This window comes from Sphaeramia orbicularis, chromosome 10, assembly GCF_902148855.1.
Source record: "Sphaeramia orbicularis chromosome 10, fSphaOr1.1, whole genome shotgun sequence".
In the NCBI taxonomy this organism is placed as follows: domain Eukaryota; kingdom Metazoa; phylum Chordata; class Actinopteri; order Kurtiformes; family Apogonidae; genus Sphaeramia; species Sphaeramia orbicularis.
In genome coordinates this window covers 16,702,952-16,723,003 of record NC_043966.1, presented here as the reverse complement: position 1 = coordinate 16,723,003, position 20,052 = coordinate 16,702,952, and the positions used below count along the sequence as shown (strand labels likewise).

The following is a 20,052-nucleotide window of genomic DNA, read 5'->3' as shown; positions in this document are numbered from 1 at the left end:
ACTTTTATATCTTCTTTTCACTTCCACCAGTGTGAATGAGTAGCTTTTCAAGAAACCTTTTGGTATTCATGATTAAAGATTTACTGTGTATGACTCATCGCTCATTTTCCTCTCACATAGATTTATTATAGTGTCAGGTTTGAACTTGCACTGAATTCTTTGACCTTCAAGTGTATTTGATGTGACGTGCATTTACTTAAAGGGCAAAAACTACTGCTTGCAGTCCTTGGATACCTGATTAATATGAACAATTTAATCTCTATGGAATTAGATAGATTAAATGAGATTAGATAGATAGATAGATAGATAGATAGATAGATAGATAGAGAGAGAGAGAGAGAGAGAGAGAGAGAGAGAGAGAGAGAGAGATGATAGATAGATAGATAGATAGATAGATAGATAGATAGAGAGAGAGAGAGAGAGAGAGAGAGAGACAATAGATAGATAGATAGATAGATAGATAGATAGATAGATAGATAGAGACAGAGAGAGAGAGGATAGATAGAGAGAGACGATAGATAGAGAGAGACGATAGATAGATAGATGGATAGATAGATAGATAGAGAGAGAGAGGATAGATAGATAGATAGATAGATAGATAGATAGATAGATAGATAGATAGATAGATAGATAGATAGATAGATAGATAGATAGAGAGAGAGAGACAGATAGATAGATAGATAGATAGATAGATAGATAGATAGATAGATAGATAGATAGATAGAGAGAGAGAGAGACGATAGATAGATAGATAGATAGATAGATAGATAGATAGATAGATAGATAGATAGATAGATAGAGAGAGAGAGAGAGAGAGACGATAGATAGATAGATAGATAGATAGATAGAGAGAGAGAGAGAGAGAGACGATAGATAGATAGATAGATAGATAGAGAGAGAGAGAGAGAGACGATAGATAGATAGAGAGAGAGAGAGAGAGAGACGATAGATAGATAGATAGATAGAGAGAGAGAGAGCGAGAGAGAGAGAGACGATAGATATATAGATAGATAGATAGATAGATAGATAGATAGAGAGAGAGAGAGAGAGAGAGAGAGACGATAGATAGATAGATAGATAGAGAGAGAGAGAGAGAGAGACGATAGATAGATAGAGAGAGAGAGAGAGAGACGATAGATAGATAGATAGATAGAGAGAGAGAGAGAGAGCGAGAGAGAGAGAGACGATAAATATATAGATAGATAGATAGATAGATAGATAGATAGATAGATAGATAGATAGATAGATAGATAGATAGATAGATAGATAGATAGATAGATTTTATTTATCCCAAACTGGGAAATTAGAGTTGTTGTTGTATTTTATTGTATTGTTCATACACTTGCAAATGTGCAAAAATGTTCAATTAAATGTGCAAACTTAATCTAAACCCTTGATGAGCTTCAGCAGTTGCACCAGAAAATAAGTTCTAAAACTATATATGTTGTATAAACAGATGACTGAAGCACTATAAGGATGCAATAATTTTAAAAATCATGAACCTATCAAACATGCAAAACTTTACCTGGCAATTTTCATGTCTTCAGAGGTGAGGATCTCCTGTAAATTTGCGGTGCATTTCCATGTCTGTCCGCTGCAGGACTTGGTGCACTTGCTGCAGCAGCGTATGGTCCTCCTGGCAGAGGAAAGCTTCCGAGATGCAGAGCTGCTTCGACAGGTGGGCTCAGAGGTGCTGTGTCTCCAGAACTCTGAGGTGAGGTTACAGGGCCTTGTGGAGGAGATGCATGTTGAGGCCCAGCACAGAGCTGCTGTGGAACAGAGCCTCCAGGCGGAGCTGCATGCTGAGTCCCAGCGTAGAGCTGCACTGACAGACAGGCTCCAGGATGAGCTGCACAGGTAAACAGTAATCTGAGATGTGTCGTTATGAAAAGACAGAGACAGACAGAATGAACAACAAATGAGACTAAAACTAAAATACAAATAAATTAATGAATAAACGAATAGCTACCCAGACAAAATCAAGTCTTAACTAGATTGTTTTTACTGTTGCCACTGTTTTGTGAATCATCTTCTTGACAATTTGAACTTAATCCTTTATCAGGCATGTGACTATTTTTGGTAATTTCTGCACACATTACAAGACAGTGATAGCAGCAGTTCCAGTGAGGACAGTGAGTCAACAGTCTCAGGTCTAGGGCTGCACAATTAATCTATTTTAAATCGAAATCGGATTGTTTCAATAAGGCCGATTTTTAAAAACGGGAAATCATCAAATCGATTTCATCTTACGTGCTAAATTTTTCATTCACAAATGTACGTTCTGGAACACAAAACCAAACATTATTTATTTTTTAAAAGATGTTGAACTTTATTTAAAGCTGTTAGATAAATCTGGAAACAAAAAGGCAATAAAAAACCATCAGAATTTGCTCTGATGACATTTTATTGTAGAGTATTCCCCCTGGCAAACTTATGTTATTTTCTTGTTGTATACATTGTTTGTATACTCTACTTCATTCAATAAAGATTTAATGAAGAAAAAAAAAACTTCTGTGGGTTCATCATGTGATACCATCACAGATTTGAGGTCAGAGCAGTGCCTTGCATTGCGGGCTGCTCACAAAAACGACATGCTGACTTCTGTTGTCTTTTGTAGTTTTACCCAAAAATCGAAATCGAAACTCGAGTTTTTAGGGGAAAAAAAATCGGGATTTTATTTTTTGCCAAAATCGTGCAGCCCTACTCAGGTCCAATGTGGTCTACAGGGTCTGTAAGGTCCACCTCTGCATGAACAGTGAGTGTACCTGCTTTGTTAGGTACCATGAAGTAATGGTACTAATGTAAGGAATGATGTTCAAAAGGGGAATGTGGATGTGGACAGGGGTCTGGATCAGCACTTATGTTGGTCTAATGTTCTAAAAGTGATGTTCTTTTCACCTTATGCGTGTTTTTTTTGTGTTTTTTATATATACTTCTAGGATTTTTGTTTGTTTGTTTGTTTGTTTGTTTTTTGCCACTTATGGGCAAGGAATCAAATATAGTAACTTAATTGACCTGGATTTTCTACATGACAATAAAAATTCTGGAAAAATTACACAAAAGCAATAAAGTCTTGTTATGTCCTCCAATAACACACTAAGGTTGAAATTTTGAATTTCAGAGTACTTCTATGAGCACCCTGTAAAGGGTTAACCCGTAAATACCCAGTGCTACTTTTGTGGCAGCTCCCAAATGACTTTTTCCTTTTATCCTCCTGAGACCCAGCAATGCATTTTTGTCCACTGTAGGGGACAAAAGTTTGACGGTTTTACTTAAAAAATGCTGCCCATTTCAAAGGACATTCCATTAAAAAATAAATAAAAAATAATAAAAATGTAAAAATGTATGTGTTGCATTATGCAGCTTCCAATCAAGACAATTGTTTAACGTAAAAAAGCTTAAATGTTCACTTTCCTGGGTCTCAGGAGGCTATTTAACCTTTCTTAGGTGATTTATTACCATTTATTGTAATAGTATCTTCTTCATTTTGCATGTATTTTTCTATATTTAATTCACTGATCATGTAGATGTTCAAAAAAGCTGAAATTAAAGTTGAGGATTATAATATCAGAAACAGAGAAAACTGAAGAAAAAGTGACATTTTCAGTAAACATAACATTAACTGAACATAAAACAAGCATCTCCATCCGTTGTCATTGATCCAACTCCATGGGTTTTACTGGTGAATCAATATTGTAGAAGATGACTGTGTTTCCACGGTAACTACGGAGCCTCTGAACGTCCAAATGGGTCATATCTGATGACCATGAAAAGATGACAAACTGTATTTTACACCAATTCTTTACATGGATTAATAGGATTAGCTGTTCAGAGGCTATTAAACATTTTCAATCAGTAAATGGTTCTGGTCCACGGTGGATGTTTGGGTTTTTATGGGTTAATGTTGTTTTGTGGAAAATAGAATGGATCAGTGCAGGTTGAAAATAATACTCAACAATGTTTTGGTCGTACTATTCCATGTGAACTTTGAGTTCAGTTCAGCTGCAGCACAAATGTTTCATTGTTGTGTCACTAACAATTTCCTCAGAACAACAAATCTTTAGGGTGAACGAACTGAAGTGAATTGCTTCCTGAAACGACTTGTTCATTTCTAAGTTCAGTTGCGCTTTAGGCCATTCTGTTCCCCAAAGTAACCACTAATGTAGCAGGGAGTTAGCACATGATAATCAGTGGCCTAATTCATCATGTGGTTACACTTATAGAGGCACAAGAACACAAACACCCACACCTGTTTTAACAGATGTCCAAGATGAAACACAACTTATAAAATAAGAGTGGAAAGATGTGAACGTGAGCCCATTCAGGGATTAATTCAGGAGTACGACTGATGTGTAGATCAGTTATAAACACTTCAGGTCATAGTGGTTGTTTGTCTCATTAACCCTTTATAGGGCACTCATAGAAATAATCTGAAATTTAAAAGTTCAACCTTAGTGGAGGACATAACAATACTTTAGTACTTTTGTGACTTTTTTTTTTTTTTATTGTTTTGTATAAATCAAGGTTAATCAAGTTACCATATTTGGTTCTTTGCCCATAAGTGGCTAAATAAATACATAAATAAATGAATAAATGAATAAATAAATAAATGAATGAATGAATGAATAAATAAATAAATAAATACATGAATGAATAAATAAATAAATAAATAAATACAATAAAATAAAACATCCAAGAAGTACAGGTGTCCCAAAAAATTTGAAATAATTTCATCTCCTAATAATTTGTTTAAAATGCGTTTGCTCTTTTTGCTCAAAAAAGTGTAATCATTTTTATTGTTCTGCTTTCAGGAATAGACGTGCCGTTTACTGCAACAGAAAAGGCATTCTGTATACTGAAGTACGCCCAAACTCAGACAAATGTGACTGTAAAACGTGAATTTGTTAGAAAATTTCAGAAACAAGCGCCAACAGGAAAGCAGATTTGGATGTGGCATAATAAGTTTCAAGAGGAAGGAACCAAGGTTATTATCGTTAACGAAAACTAACCAAATAACGAAAAGCAGAATTGTCAAAACATTTTCGTTAACTGAAATAAATAAAAACTATAATTAAAAGAAAAAAACGCTAACTAACTGAAACTGTATTGTGTACTTACAAAACTAACTAAAACATTTAAAAATTATGGATAAAATTCCCTTCGTTTTCATCTTTGTCAATGTCGGATTGATTCGAAATTTATTTGGCTCTAGCAATTTTAGCTAACGTCATCATACGGTACTTGCCGTTTAGAGTCGTCTTCTGGTCCCCACTCTACCTGGAAACATGGAGACTAAAGTTGGGAGAAAGCAGCAAAGTCCTGTCTGGGATTTATTTGAATATGACAGAGAAGAAGAGAAAAGATATAAAAAAAAAAAAAAAAACTAAAATTAATACTAGAACTAAACTAAAACTAAGCATTTAGAAAAAACAAAAACAAAAACTAATAAAAACTAGCAAACTTGCCCTAAAATAAATTAAAACTAACTGAATTAGAGAAAAAAAAGTCAAACCTAATTAAAACTATAATGAAAAATCCAAAACTATTCTAGCCTTGGAAGGAACTCCACTACTGACTTGATGTGTGCCGTGTCACACGTTGAACATTTGTAATAACTTTGGAACATTATAAAATTACCATCCTCCAAAATTTTTCGTTTGAAATTTGTAGAAAAAAAAAAAAACATTTTATGTCCAAAATAAATCCTATTTAGTATCATTTCTCCTGACCATGGACATCTTAAATCAGGGATGTCAAACTCATTTCGGTTCAGGGGCCATATTTAGCCCAATCTGAACTCAAGTGGGCCAGACCAGTAAAATAATGACTTAATAACCTATAAATAATGACAAATCCAAGTTTTTCATTTTGTTTTAGTACAAAAAAAACCCCAGTTAAATTATGAAAATATTAACATTTTACAAAAAAGATGTGAAAAACCTGAAAAAACAGAAATTTCATTCAAAAAATTAGTGCAATTTTAACAATATTATGCCTCGACTTATTATTTATACATGTACATTTACACACAATGTTACATAAACATTTGGTAAAAGGCAGAATATTGTTACAATTTTGGAGTTCGAACTAAAATTTGAACAATTTCTACAATATTCCATCTCTTATTATTAACACAACTCCAGATCACAGTGGATCCATACATGCACAAAACATTTAGTAACAGGCAGAATGTTGTTCAAATTGCACATTTCAGGTTATTCATCTTTGTTTTTATTTATGTATTTATTTCCATTTTATTGTGGAAAAAATAGTTTTGTAAATGTGAATATTTTCACAGTGTAATGTTATTTTTTCACAATTTTTCCACATAATTTTTCACAAAGAAAATTTGTAGTTGTCATTATTTATGGGTTATTGTGTTGTTATTTTTACTTGAGATCACATTGGTCTGTATGTGGAACCTGAACCAAAATGATTTTTGACGACCTCCACTGTTCAGGTTAATTTTTGCACTTTCATCCTGCGGGCCGGAATGGAACCTTTGATGGGCCAGATTTGGCCCCCGGGCCGCATGTTTGACACTTGTGTCTTAAATGATGTCAATTTTCTTGGGACACCCTGTATATATAAAAATAGAACAAAAACACATGTAAGGTTAAAGGAACATTTATTTTAGAACATTAGAACCAACATTTTTAGAACATTAGACCAACATAAGTGCTGATCCAGACACCTGTGATCATTCCTTACATTAGTACCATTACTTCCTGGTACCTAACAAAGCAGGTCCACTCACTGTTCATGCAGAGGTGGACCTTACAGACCCTGTAGACCACATTAGACCTGAGATTGTTGACTCACTGTCCTCACTGGAACTAATGCCGTCACTGTCTTGTAATGCGTACGGAAATTACCAAAAATAGTCACTTCCCTGATAAAGGGTTAAGTGGCCAATTCTGCAAACAAATCTGATTCTAGAGTGAACATGCTGAAAAGAACTGTTTTGTTCACCTGCAGTAACTCTTTATATCCTTGTTGTATCACTCATAACTGTTACAACCAAGAAAAACACCAAAAAATGAATTTTAATCCAGATCAGTTCACAGACTTAAAAAAAAGAAACATTAAAATGAATAAAAACATTCAATTACCATCTCCAGTAAACTGAGGCCAAGTGCGGCTGTCACCAGCTGCTCTGCAAACCCACAGAGAAGAACCCCATCTCACAGTGTTGTCTCAAGACTAAATAAAAACACCCAGCTCGAACATGAGATTTAAAGTCAGCAAAAACACAGTCGTCCTCTGTGTCTCAATCTGCTGACTTCTGAATCCCTGTGGAGACTTCGCAGAGCTGGATTATGGTCTGAATATGTTATCACACTGTATCAGGGATTCAGCCGCCCCCACAAGTGACAAGATGAAAGAAATCCTAACGTTAACAAAAAGCTAAAATATTTATGCTTTAATACTTCGCCCTAAAATTCTTCTTATTAAAAACCTTGAAATAGTCATGATAAAGAATGTAATTTGCTTACCTGTGACAGAGTAAATAGTCTAGGAGTCCAGATGAATCGGTAGATCTGTGTAACAACCACCTGTAAAAACACAGCAAAATAAGAACGATTATTTTGGTTTCAATCAATCCAAGTCATCTGGAGTCTGAAAGCACCTCAAATGACTCTTCTCTTAACAATTTTTACCATTGCTTTTTATGACTGCTTTAAAAATAGAAAAGAAAAAGAAATACTGTCTCTTTACTCTTTATGGGTTTAAGGGGTGTGTTTATAGCACAGGGGTAATTCTTTTAAAGAGAAGGAAACTGGTTCAGACGGGCCTTTTCCTAAGTGTGTTTTTTAAATATATTAGTGGTCATAATGGTGGATTTTCCCATGGAGGAGATGCCTGTCTGTTTTTACCAGAATGTAAAAATCAGTAGCTGAAAGTGAGTTTTCTTTGGACAATAACTGATAAATACAGTCGTGGAAAAAAATATTAGACCACCCCTTGTTTTCTTCAATTTCTTGTTCATTTTAATGCCTGCTACAACTAAAGGTACATTTGTTTGGATAAATATAATAAGAACAACAAAAATTGCTCATAAGAGTTTAATTTCAGAGCTGATATCTATCCATTTTCCATGTTTTCTTGATAATAACCAAAATCACCTGATGTATCAAATATGACACAAAATTGAAACTCATACATGGAAACTGATATTTGAAAAAACATCTTTTGGGTTGTTCAGAAGGACCAATAAAGGCTCCAGTTTCAAAGAACTGGAATTTTCTGTCAATGATTTAATGGTTCAGGCTTTACAGGGTTAATTTATTTGGATAAACCCTTTACAATGTACTACAACTACAATGGAGAGACAAACTAAAGTAAAAGAAAGTAAAAGAAACAAAAAGAAATCAATTAAAATCCAAACAAAGCTAAATATTGTACTTATTGTTTTACTTTACTTGTCAGATTAGTTTTTTATCCCCATCTTGTGAAACGTCATATCTCCAGATGTATTGATTTTTGTTGTTTTAGATAAACTGAAGGATTAACTCAAGCAAAAGTTAACATATACATTAATGCAGCACTATGATGGAACCAGAAACATCATATACAGTCACGGAAAAATTATCAGACCACCCTTGTTTTCTTCAATTTCTTATTCATTTTAATGCCTGGTACAACTAAATGTAGATTTGTTTGGACAAATATAATGATAACAACAAAAATAGCTCATAAGAGTTTAATTTCAGAGCTGATATCTATCCATTTTCCATGTTTTCTTCTGATAATAACCAATAATAACAATAGTAACTGATAATAACCAAAATCACTTCAGTTCTTACATCAATATCTATGACATTGAACTGACCAAAACAGTGCTTTTAGGCATTCCATGTTTTCTTTTCTGTCTGTTTTAGTCACATGATACACACAGGAGTTAGTACTTGATTGCATAACCATTGTTTTTGATGACTTTTGATGGTCTAATAATTTTTTCCGTGACTGTATGATTCTGATGCATCCATAACTGTAGCAATCCAGTGAAACTAAAGTGACTTTATGAAACAATGTAATAAAATGCAGAATAAACTGAGAAAATAATTGTCTTGCCTTCTTTTATAGTAAGACAGTGGAGTTGGAAAAGCTACAAGAGACCAATCAAACACTAGTGAAGGAGCTGGAGGATTTACATAGTGCACATCAGAAAGAGGTGAGTGTGAGTTGTACAGAAAAAGATACATAGACTGACAAACAACAAACATCATGTGGTATTTATTAAGTCAAAACAATAAAATTTGCCTGCGTTTTAGTATTTGATTAAACAATCCAATCCAACTTTATTTATAAAGTACTTTAAATCAACCACAGTGATGTACAGAAGACTAAAAGCACATTTAAAAATAATAACGAAAGCACTGAGAAACAATAAAATCAAATAAATAAAAGCAGTTGAAATATAAAAACAGAAACAAAATGTCAACATTACAAGAGTGTTAAAAAGCCAAGGAGAACAGGTGGGTTTTAAGAAGAGATTTTAAAACAGGCTACTAGGAGGTCTGTCTGACATACAGAGGCAGGTTGTTCCACAATCTGGGACCAGAAACAGCAAAGGCCAGATCTCCTCAGAGCTTACAAGTTGTTCTGGGCACCATCAAGAGCAGCCGATCAACTGATTTTAGAGGTGAGTTGGTGTGCATATGTGAAGGAGCTCAGAGAGGTAGGGCGGTGCAAGACCATGGAAGGGTTTAAAAACAAGTAAAATTATTTTAAACTGATAGCACAAATAGAAGAGCTTTGTAGATTTGTCTATTCTGTCTATATGTAATGTAAATAGTAATGCATATGAATATGTAATGTTAAAGAGAAATGAAATCCAATGGTTTGCATTTGATCATCTGGGGTAATATTAGGTCATTTGTAGGTACACTAAGAGCAAGTTCAGTACAATTTAAATAAAAAACACAAACAAACCAAAACTGCTCAACACTTCTTGACAGAAATGTGTTTTTCATATGATATTCAGTCCAAAACAGCCTTCTACATTTCTTGTTGTAATCATTCTGTCTTGACTGACAAATAACACTGAGATGAAAAGATAGTATTTAACATTCACAGGGGAATAAAAGCTGCCTTTTCAATAATTAGTGGTTTCAGTTACAGAAACAATGAGCTGCAGAAAACTCTTCTAGAAAAGTTGCAGAATGAAATAATGAAATATGAGTCTTCATCAGTGGTAGAACAAAGCAAAGAACTTCTGTAAGAGGTTCTGTATTTACTTTAGTATGTCCATTTTATTTTGTTTTATACTTCTGTTGCAACAGCCTCCATCTCAGCTGCAACTGTTAGACTTTTTACTACATGTGTTCGATTGTTTTACTGACAATTTTCTGTTCTGTGAAAACCATCTATCTCCAAATTTTTGTGTTAAACTAGGGCTGTCAAAATTAACGCATTAATGCAGATTAATCCATCATCATGATTAATCTGATTAAAAATTTGAACGTATTTAACCCATCTGCAGCAGAGAATGATTCTGAACGTGCAGAGGTGGGTAGTAACGCATTACATTTACTCTGTTACATTTACTTAAGTAACTTTTTTATATAAATTGTACTTTTAAGAGTACTTTTAATATGACATACTTTTTACTTTTACCGGAGTATATTTATGAAGAAGAAACGCTACTTCTACTCTATTACAATGATGCACACTCTACTTGTTACTTTTATTTTTGGTCATTTGTTAATGGACAAGCCATTTGTTTTGTTTTGTTAGAAAGATTTCCGCCAAAAACTCACATGACTCACATGAGTTAAAGAAATTCAACAGAAGGGTAAGATATGTTAAGGTAAAGATATCTAGGCTAACTCGTAAAAGTAAATAGAAAAACATGCACAGTATCTGCCTCCATAAGAACAGACTAGAAATATTAAAGTGATGGAACCATCAATGATTATTGTGAGGTATAGTTGTAACTAGCTGTAACGTTCCCATAAATGTTCTATATATTTTATTTTAACATTTCATTTATTAATTGTTGAATTTAAAAGAACAATAAATATGATGCTACTCAGGGAGTACTCAGTACTTGAGTAATTTTTTCATTAAGTACTTTTTTACTTTTACTTGAGTAATTATTTGGATGACTACTTTTTACTTGTACTTGAGTAATATATTTCTAAAGTAACAGTACTTCTACTTGAGTCTAATTTTTCGCTTCTCTACCCACCTCTGTGAACGTGCCAAAGCATTTGGGTCAGTTTGTCCAAGTAGAGTTAACGTCGCACATGAACAAATGGACAGCTGATCCGGTAGTTACAGGCAGTAGAACCAACCCATAAAGATGGAAGACGGTAAACAGCACGTTGGTCCTCTGGATGGAAATATGAGGACAAAAAAACAAGATGGAACAGTTGTTTCAAGTTGTTTTATTGAAATAGTTGAAGGTGTTTAATAAACATGTTAAATGCATATAAAGTCGTGGAAAAAATTATTAGACCTTGCCGTGTTTTCTTCAATTTTTTGTTCATTTTAATGCCTGGTACAACTAAAGGTACATTTGTTTGGACAAATATAATGATAATAACAAAAATAGCTCATAGTCGTTTAATTTAAGAGCTGATATCTATCCATTTTCCATGGTTTTCTTGATAATAACCAAAATCACTTCAGTTCTTACATCAATATCTATGGTATTGTACTGACAAAAACAGTGCTTTTAGGCATTCCATGTTTTCTTTTCTGTCTGTTTTAGTCACATGATACACACAGGAGTTAGTACTGGATTGTATAACCATTGTTTTTCATGACTTTTGATGGTCTAATAATTTTTTCTACGACTGTATATTCCCCTCCTTCTTGAGTCTGTTTGCTCATACAAAATGAAACGCGTTTAATATAGATTAAAAATGAATGATATTTAATCGTGATTAATCGAAATTAATCCCCAGCAACCCTATGATTAATCTGATTAAAACTTCTAATTGTTTGACAGCACTATGTTAAACTGAAGGATGATGATTCGTAAAGGGTAGGGATCATTCCTCTCCTTCTTAAGATAAATAAACTTTCTTAAAATTCTCTTGGAGTTGCTAGAAAATACATAATCACAAAACTGGTAACAAGCCTTATTTTCTGAAGTTGACTCTTTATAGATACATGGTTCTTAAAGGACAGAAACTCTACAGACATATAGTACAGTGATCTTGTAGATTATGCATTACTGTAGATTTAACTACCGGCAGTATATAAAGTAGGTCAAATGAGCTCAACCATAAACCGCCACAGCAGTAAAACGAACCCAGAAATGAAAGATGTAATAGTAAAACACTGACAGAGACCATTTTACTGCACAGTGACTACTGTTAGCCTATATTTTACTTTTAACACACATACTGAGTAACGTAATAATTAGTTTTGACTTTAGTAAATATGTCAGTAAAAAACCTTTACTTGTTATTTCATGCAGTGACTGGACTCTGAAAGATGAAAAGCTGTTGTTAAAGCTTTTGGTAGCAAGCAAAAAGACTATCACTAGAAAATAGTTAAAGCCTGAAGCACCCACAATGGAAGAATGGATTGATATTGTACAGGATATTTACATTCTGGAGAAGCTGACATTTGGTTTTAAGGGTCAAAGGGAATCTTTCTTCACTATTTGGTCAAAGTGGACAAACTATGTAAAACCTGTAATTGATGTGAATTGATTATACTGGTTATATGAGAACATGTATATGATCTACATTTCTGTTTAGGTTAGTGTAAACATATACACTTTATTGTTTCTTATCTTGTTGATGAAGAAGCGGAGCAAAGCCCTCTCCTCCTGCCCACTTATTATTTTTGTTCTGTATTTAACAAAAAAAATTGGATTAGCAACTCATTCTTCGTTCACATTTCAGGTGTCGACACTGAACTGTACCTGAAAGACAAGTTTTGTACAATCTGCTTTCGAATAAACAAAGAATGGAAAAAAAACAAAACAAAACAAAACATCCTTTACTTGTAAAGTAAAAGTTTACAGGATTTTCACAGTTTGGTATTATCACCTTGATCTTTCAGTGCTATGGTAACATTATATATTTTCTTTCTATTTTTTACACAATTAAACCATTTTTCTTATTCCTTATTGATATTACATTTAATGGGAGGTCTGTAGCTGCAGTACCACATATTTCCAGGAGATGTCAGGCTTGGCCCTATCTTTAACAGTGGGTTCTTGTTCTCTGAGTGAACAAAAACAGATAAATAATAATGGATTTTTAATGGTTTTATGAATTCGGCGTATTTCTCTTCGTCCAGTTCGTTGCCAGCTCCTCCTCCATGTTGCTGCTGCCAACTCTTCCAATCAGAAGTAAAAGATTAAAACTGTTCAGGCTAGTTTAGGTCAATGTGGCAACGTGCCGCTGAAATGAGTGAGTAACAGTCTTCTGCTGGATTTTGAGTAATTAGATTATTTCATGAAACATAAACCTCAAGGCTCAAATTTATGTACTGCCGCCAAATTTTAAAAACATCACTAATTCAGGTTTTGTTGGCACTAGTTATGCAGCAGTGTGTATTGAGTCTGGGCATTAGTGAAACATTCCTATACACTGTCAGTTTTCTTTTATTTACATCTGGCTTAGAAGAATCACTCCCTTACTGGCCTCTGCTTCAACCGGTCCATCAAAAAAGGAAATAATCCAGGTCTACAATTATCTTCCCTTTGAGACATTTATACATGTCCAGGGGAATAAAAAGGAGAAGAAAAGCAGTGGTCGTAAAGTGTTTTCTGATCTAAATTTAATCGGAGTCTTAATTCTTGCTTTTTCATTGTCTCCATCCTGTGCTGGGATACTGTCTTGTTTTGGAGGTACGAGAGCTGCAGCAGGAGAACGATGGGAGTCTGAGGAAACTGCAGGAGACAGCAGAGCAGTTTGAGTGGCTGTGTCAGCAACAGCGCTACTGGATGTGTTGTGTAAAGAGGTGGGTATTTTTACCCACAACACATTCCCTCACTGACTTGTACCGTCTATACGATGATGTACAACAGACATGATTAGAAAACACTGCTGCAGGTGATTTGTTATAAAAGAGTCTGAGCTGAAACTGAACATACAACTAATGTTTATTTCCATTTTCTTCATTGTCCTCAAAGGAGATTAATTTTCACAGGTCTATGGAGACAAAATACACCGACAAGCAAAGAAGTAATAGTAGAGCGTCAGATACTTGTGTAGCACTGATTCCACTTCTTTACTCGAGTAAAAGTAAAAAGTACAGGCTCTGAAAAGTACTTAACCAGTGCTACTTTTGTGGCTGTTCCCAATTAATTTTTTTCTCTCTATTAAATGTTTTTTAACCCTTTCATGCACGAATTATGAGAACCTTAGTCAAAATTTTTTTCTTCAGTGTTTAGCCATGAAAAAAACAATGCGATCGAGTTTTTTTTTCCTATGGAGTTACAAAAATATCCATGCATTTAATTTTTGAAGTAAAGAAACGTGTTTAAAACCCAATATCAGAAAGTGATATGAAAACAATGAAATAAAAACATTTTTAATGCTGCTAATCTGATGTCTTCTCACATTTTAACATATTCTAATGCTAGTAATTACTCACTTCATGGAGATAATATGCAAAAAAAAACCTTCTTGTCTAACAAATAACAATTGATTTACACTCAAACATGTTACTGCAGATCAGGTTTATCAAGAACAGTAAAGTTACATGATCTGAATTACAATGTATGGGATGGTGCATAAGCATCCACTGTGTTGGCTGATATGGAACTAAAACAACAAAACCCATGAATATACAAGAGAACAGCTGGAGAAGAACTGTCCACTGTAGTGGACAGTGCATGAAAGGGTTAAATGATTTATCACCATTTATAATAATATTATCCTCTTTGTTTTGCATTTTTTCAGTGAAAATCTGGTATTTTTCGATATTCAATTTACGGATCATGTACTTTAATCATCATACTGAGATTACATTTACTATTATTATTATTATTATTATTATTATTATTATTATTATTATTATTATTATTAATAATAATAATAACAGATTAGATTTCTATAGTGTTTTTCAAGGCACCCAAAGCACAATCCAAGATCCTCAATCCATTATTCATTTGCTCTCATATTCATACTCTGATGGTGGTAAACTACATTCGTATCCACAGCTGCCCTGGGGCTGACAATTCATGCAAAAACAGCCCCTCCAACCACCACCAAACATTCAGACACCAGTGTGAGTGACACTGGAGGCAAGGTGGGTGAAGTGTCTTGCCCAAGGACATAACAGCACATGACTAGGACAGAGCGGGATTTGAACTGCCAACCCTTCGGTTATTGGATGACCCGCTCTACCTCCTGAGCCATGGCTGACCCACTTAAGGGTTATTATACCAAAAACAGAGAAAACTGAAGGAAAACTGACATTAACCCTTTACAGTGCATTCATACAAATACTCTGAAATTAAAAATTTCAACCTTAGTATGTTACTGACAAGACTTTATTACTTTTTGTGAAATTTTTCAAAATTTGTCATCAAGGACAGTGAAGTTAACATGTTCGGTTCCTTACCCATAAGGGGCAAAGGAAAAAAAAACAAAAACAAAAAACTTATGTAAATATAAAAAATTCAAGAAAAACACATGTAACATGAATGGAACATGTATTTCAGAACATTCGACCAACATAAGTTCTGATCCAGACCCCTGTCCACATCCACATTCTCTCTTTGAACATCATTCCTTACATTAGTACCATTACTTCATGGTACCTAACAAAGCAGGTACACTCACTGTTCATGCAGAGGTGGACCTTACAGACCCTGTAGACCACATCAGACCTGAGATTTTTGACTCACTGTAACTGTTGCTGTCACTGTCTTGTAATGTATGTGGGAATTACAAAAAATAGTCACTTGCCCGATAAAGAGTTAACAACATAAACTAAGTGTGTCCATCCACTGTCACTGATCAAACTTCATCGATTTTAGTGGTGAATCAATGTTGTAGAAGATGACGGTGTTTCCATGGTAACTACAAAGCCTCTGAACGTCCAAAAGGGTCATATCTGATGACCATGAAAAGATGACAAACTGCATTTTACACCAATTATTGACACGTATTGAAAGGATTAGTGGATCTAAGGTTATTAAACATTTTCAATCAGTAGATGCTTTTGGTCACTGGTGTATATTTGGGTCTTTATGGGTTAAAGTGGACTTATTTTACTGACTTAAATCAAAATCAGTATTGTTAGTGACAAAGACATGCCTCACATCTTAACATTTCAGAAGTCATGACATGCAAAAATACAGGCTTTCCAGTGATGACAAATCCATTCAATATTATTCACTCATCATGTCTGCTACAAGTACACAGGGTTCAACAATAAAATTTGGCTCCTAGTGCTCATAAATCTACAAACTCATTTAGGGTTCTGGAAAATCTAGAAATTAAGCTCATTGTTTTTATTTCTGAGCTGATGATGGAAGTAACTGAGGACTGAGCTCTCCTGAGATGCACATGTACATTATACATGACAATTAACTTTATATTTCTTGTTATTTCAGGGCTCTAGGGTAAAATCAACTGGCCTGAACAAGTGAAAACCTACTATAATAATGTTGGACTCTTACCTGTATGTACTCTTTTACAGATATGACATTTAGCAGCATTTTCAGTGAATTCAGTGAAAAGTTTCCATGCTTAAAAAAGTCCCATATCTTACACCGGGTTACAAAAAAATGTTTTTTGCAAGTTGTCTAGGTTTTTTCAACTGAATTAGGACCATTTTGCACCGCTAAATCCAAAAATGACATCTGTTTTTCTCAATCAGGTCAGGTTTTTTTGCTAATTTGATTTTGAAAAATTTGATCTTCTCACAAAATTGATAACATTTTTGTGACTTTATCAGTTCATTTTTTACATAGTTCTCACCCAAAAAAGGTTTTAAGAGAAAAAAATAATTTTCTAACAGGATGTATTTATTAAACTTCAGAGAACTCTTCTTGCCTTTGGCCCACTGACGCAGATACTCGGTGCATGACTTGCATACCATGTGTGGCGCCCAAACTTTATCTTGGTCACCAAATTTAATACCAAAATAAGATTGGTAAGCACACTTTATGAAACTTGTGACTTGATTCCTGTTAGGTACAATGGTGTATTCACCGCAGATGTAGCAGAATACGTCAGGCTTATTTTTGCAAGATCTTTTAGTGGAAGCCATTTCATTCACCTGTAATATTAAAAAAAAAACATTAATCATAAATTGGCAAAAGTAAGATCTTCAGAACTCGTTTATTGCAAGAAATATGAAAGAATTTTGTATCATATGATGTGAAAATGCCCATAAATGTAAGGAAAAATGTTAAAAAGCCAATTTGTAGCATAGTTCAGAAAGTTGACCTGTTTGAGCAAAATTAATGTGATATTTGGATTCAGCACACCAAAATGATCCTAAATCAGCTCAAAAAACTTAAACAATAAATTTGTTGTTGACCAGTGTTATCATTTATACTTACTGTAATATCCATAGCCCCTTTTCCAAAAACATTTTCCGGAATTATGGTTTCCAGGAATTTATGTACCTGGGTTAAGGAATTCCTGGTAATCTGTGGTAATCACCACATTTAAAAGTTCCTGGAAATTTCTTCAAATGAGGCTGATGACATATGGGGGGAGTGATAAAAGAAACCTCCAGTCCAGTAGGTGGCGGTAAAAGAAGCTGAAGGCCTAAAAAAACATGTCAACAAGCCTGTATCGTCATTTGTGTGACACAATATACTGCGATGGAGGACGCTCAAGTGGTTCTGTCCCTTGTGATTTACTACGTCACAAATAAAACCATGTGATCTGCACAAAAAAGATGTTTGCAGCCGTACAGTGGCTTAAAGGGCTCAGATTTTGCTAAATTTACTTTTATTAGTCTTTGGTTCATTTATCTGTGTATTTGAACCCAAATAGTTCATAAAGTTTGAATTTGAACCCTCCAGGTGCTGCAAAGCTATCTTTATATTCATTCCTGAAAAAATCGAGTGGATTTCTACAACTCGTTTTAATTCCTGCTTAATTTGTTACGTCTGTAACTAGTTACATTTGAACATATAAGGTCAAGACTTCCAAGGAACATTTCTTTGAGTATGTGATGATTGTTTGTCAGCAGCAGCGGTTGTAGCCCATACTGAAAATATGTCCAAACTGAGCCCATTTCCTAAAATGTTCAGTTGTCGGTTGAACGGGACAGAGCAGCACAGTCAACAATCTGGAGGGGGTGGGGCGTGAAGTGTCTCATTTGCATTTAAAGGGCCAGCACTCAAAACAACCTTTCTGGTGTCATTACTCAGAAATAGGGTTGAAGATGGACCTGTGGAGTTGAATTAATGAAGAATTCAGACCCAAGCAGAGCATTTACAGTTGATGTAGACCACAGGGAAATGTTTTAAAATGCATAATTCAATTTAAAAAAGCTAAATATCACTCCTTTAAATGGAAGGAATGCTGGAAGTGTGTTCTTCAGCACATATCCCTGCCCACCAGAATTCTGTGAAATCTGAAAAGTTCAACCCCATACTAGATACTTTTTAACCATTGCACTGCCCTGCAGCCCTGAATTAATTATTTTTACATAAATACTAATAGCAGCACTGTGTCCAACATTTTGGGACTGACTATTCAGGAACCAGTGCTCGATTTACATCCATAACGTCACTACACACTGCAGCTGGTGCACAGAGTCACTGACTTTTTACTCCTATAAATGAAAGGGTTTTTCCCTTGATTAAATAAATTTATGTTGAGAACATTGGTAATATTTCCAAGCATCTTTTATTCTCCATAGACATGCCAGCATGAATAAGTGGAGCACTGGCTCCGACTATTTCCCACATCAAACTGCGACAATCATTAATGTAAGATTTACTGCTGTGTTGTTGTATTAGACAGCATTATTTTTAACCTGCTGGTCTGTTTTATAAGTCAGAAAACTACTTTTTCATACAGATTTAAAGACTGTCTGATGGAGGAAAGAGAAGCTTTGCTGCGACAAGTCAGCGAGTTGGAAAAGAGGGCTGAGAAACTGTGGAAAAGGTCACATGATGAGGGTCCCATTCAGGGCCTCCACTGCCCCCTACAGGACACGGACTGTAGTAAAAGGTAAGATATAAACAGTGAGGATGACGCAGACACACAAAAAGCCATAAACAATGCACTATATTCTAAAATGTTGTGTCATAGACCTACAGCTTTAGACATACATTACCACTTGAGTATATTCGATTATATTGAATTTATGTGCAGGTGGTTTAGAGTTATGCACAGGGTGGGGAAGCAAAATTTACAATGAACATTTAGTTGTTTTTTCTCAGCAGGCACTACGTCAGTTGTTTTGAAACCAAACATATTGATGTCATAATCATACCTAACACTATTATCCATACCTTTTCAGAAACTTTTGCCCATATGAGTAATCAGGAAAGCAAACGTCAAAGAGTGTGTGATTTGCTGAATGCACTCGTCACACCAAAGGAGATTTTAGAAATAGTTGGAGTGTCCATAAAGACTGTTTATAATGGAAAGAAGAGAATGACTATGAGCAAAACTATTACGAGAAAGTCTGGAAGATACTATTGAAGAAGAATGGGAGAAGTTGTCACCCCAATATTTGAGGAACACTTGCACAAGTTTCAGGAAGCGTGTGAAGGCAGTTATTGAGAAAGAAGGAGGACACATAGAATAAAAACATTTTCTATTATGTCAATTTTCTTGTGGCAAATAAATTCTCATGACTTTCAATAAACTAATTGGTCATACACTGTCTTTCAATCCCTGCCTCAAAATATTGTAAATTTTGCTTCCCCACCCTGTATATATTAATTGTATTTAAATTATATATAGAAAGTACAGACCAAGGTTATTACTGTTAATGAAAAGTAACGAAAACTACAATTGAAAAAACATTTTTGTCAACTGAAATAAATAAAAACTATAATTGAACGAAAAAATGGTAACAAATTGAAACTGTATTGTGTGCTTACAAAACTAACTAAAACATACAAAAATTATGGATAAAAGTCCCTTTGCTTTT

At 34.5% G+C, this 20,052-nt stretch overlaps 1 protein-coding gene across 1 annotated transcript in view; it reads left to right on the top strand.

Moving 5' to 3' along the window:
* The window catches only part of LOC115426796 (kinesin-II 85 kDa subunit-like), a 43,273-nt gene that overhangs the window by 11,620 nt on the left and 11,601 nt on the right, over nucleotides 1–20,052 (top strand). Inside the window, exons 4-7 of the mRNA XM_030145032.1 lie at nucleotides 1,601–1,857; nucleotides 9,088–9,175; nucleotides 13,820–13,932; nucleotides 18,969–19,121. Coding sequence (XP_030000892.1) covers nucleotides 1,601–1,857; nucleotides 9,088–9,175; nucleotides 13,820–13,932; nucleotides 18,969–19,121 — 611 coding nt within the window. The remainder of the gene's footprint in view (nucleotides 1–1,600; nucleotides 1,858–9,087; nucleotides 9,176–13,819; nucleotides 13,933–18,968; nucleotides 19,122–20,052) is intronic.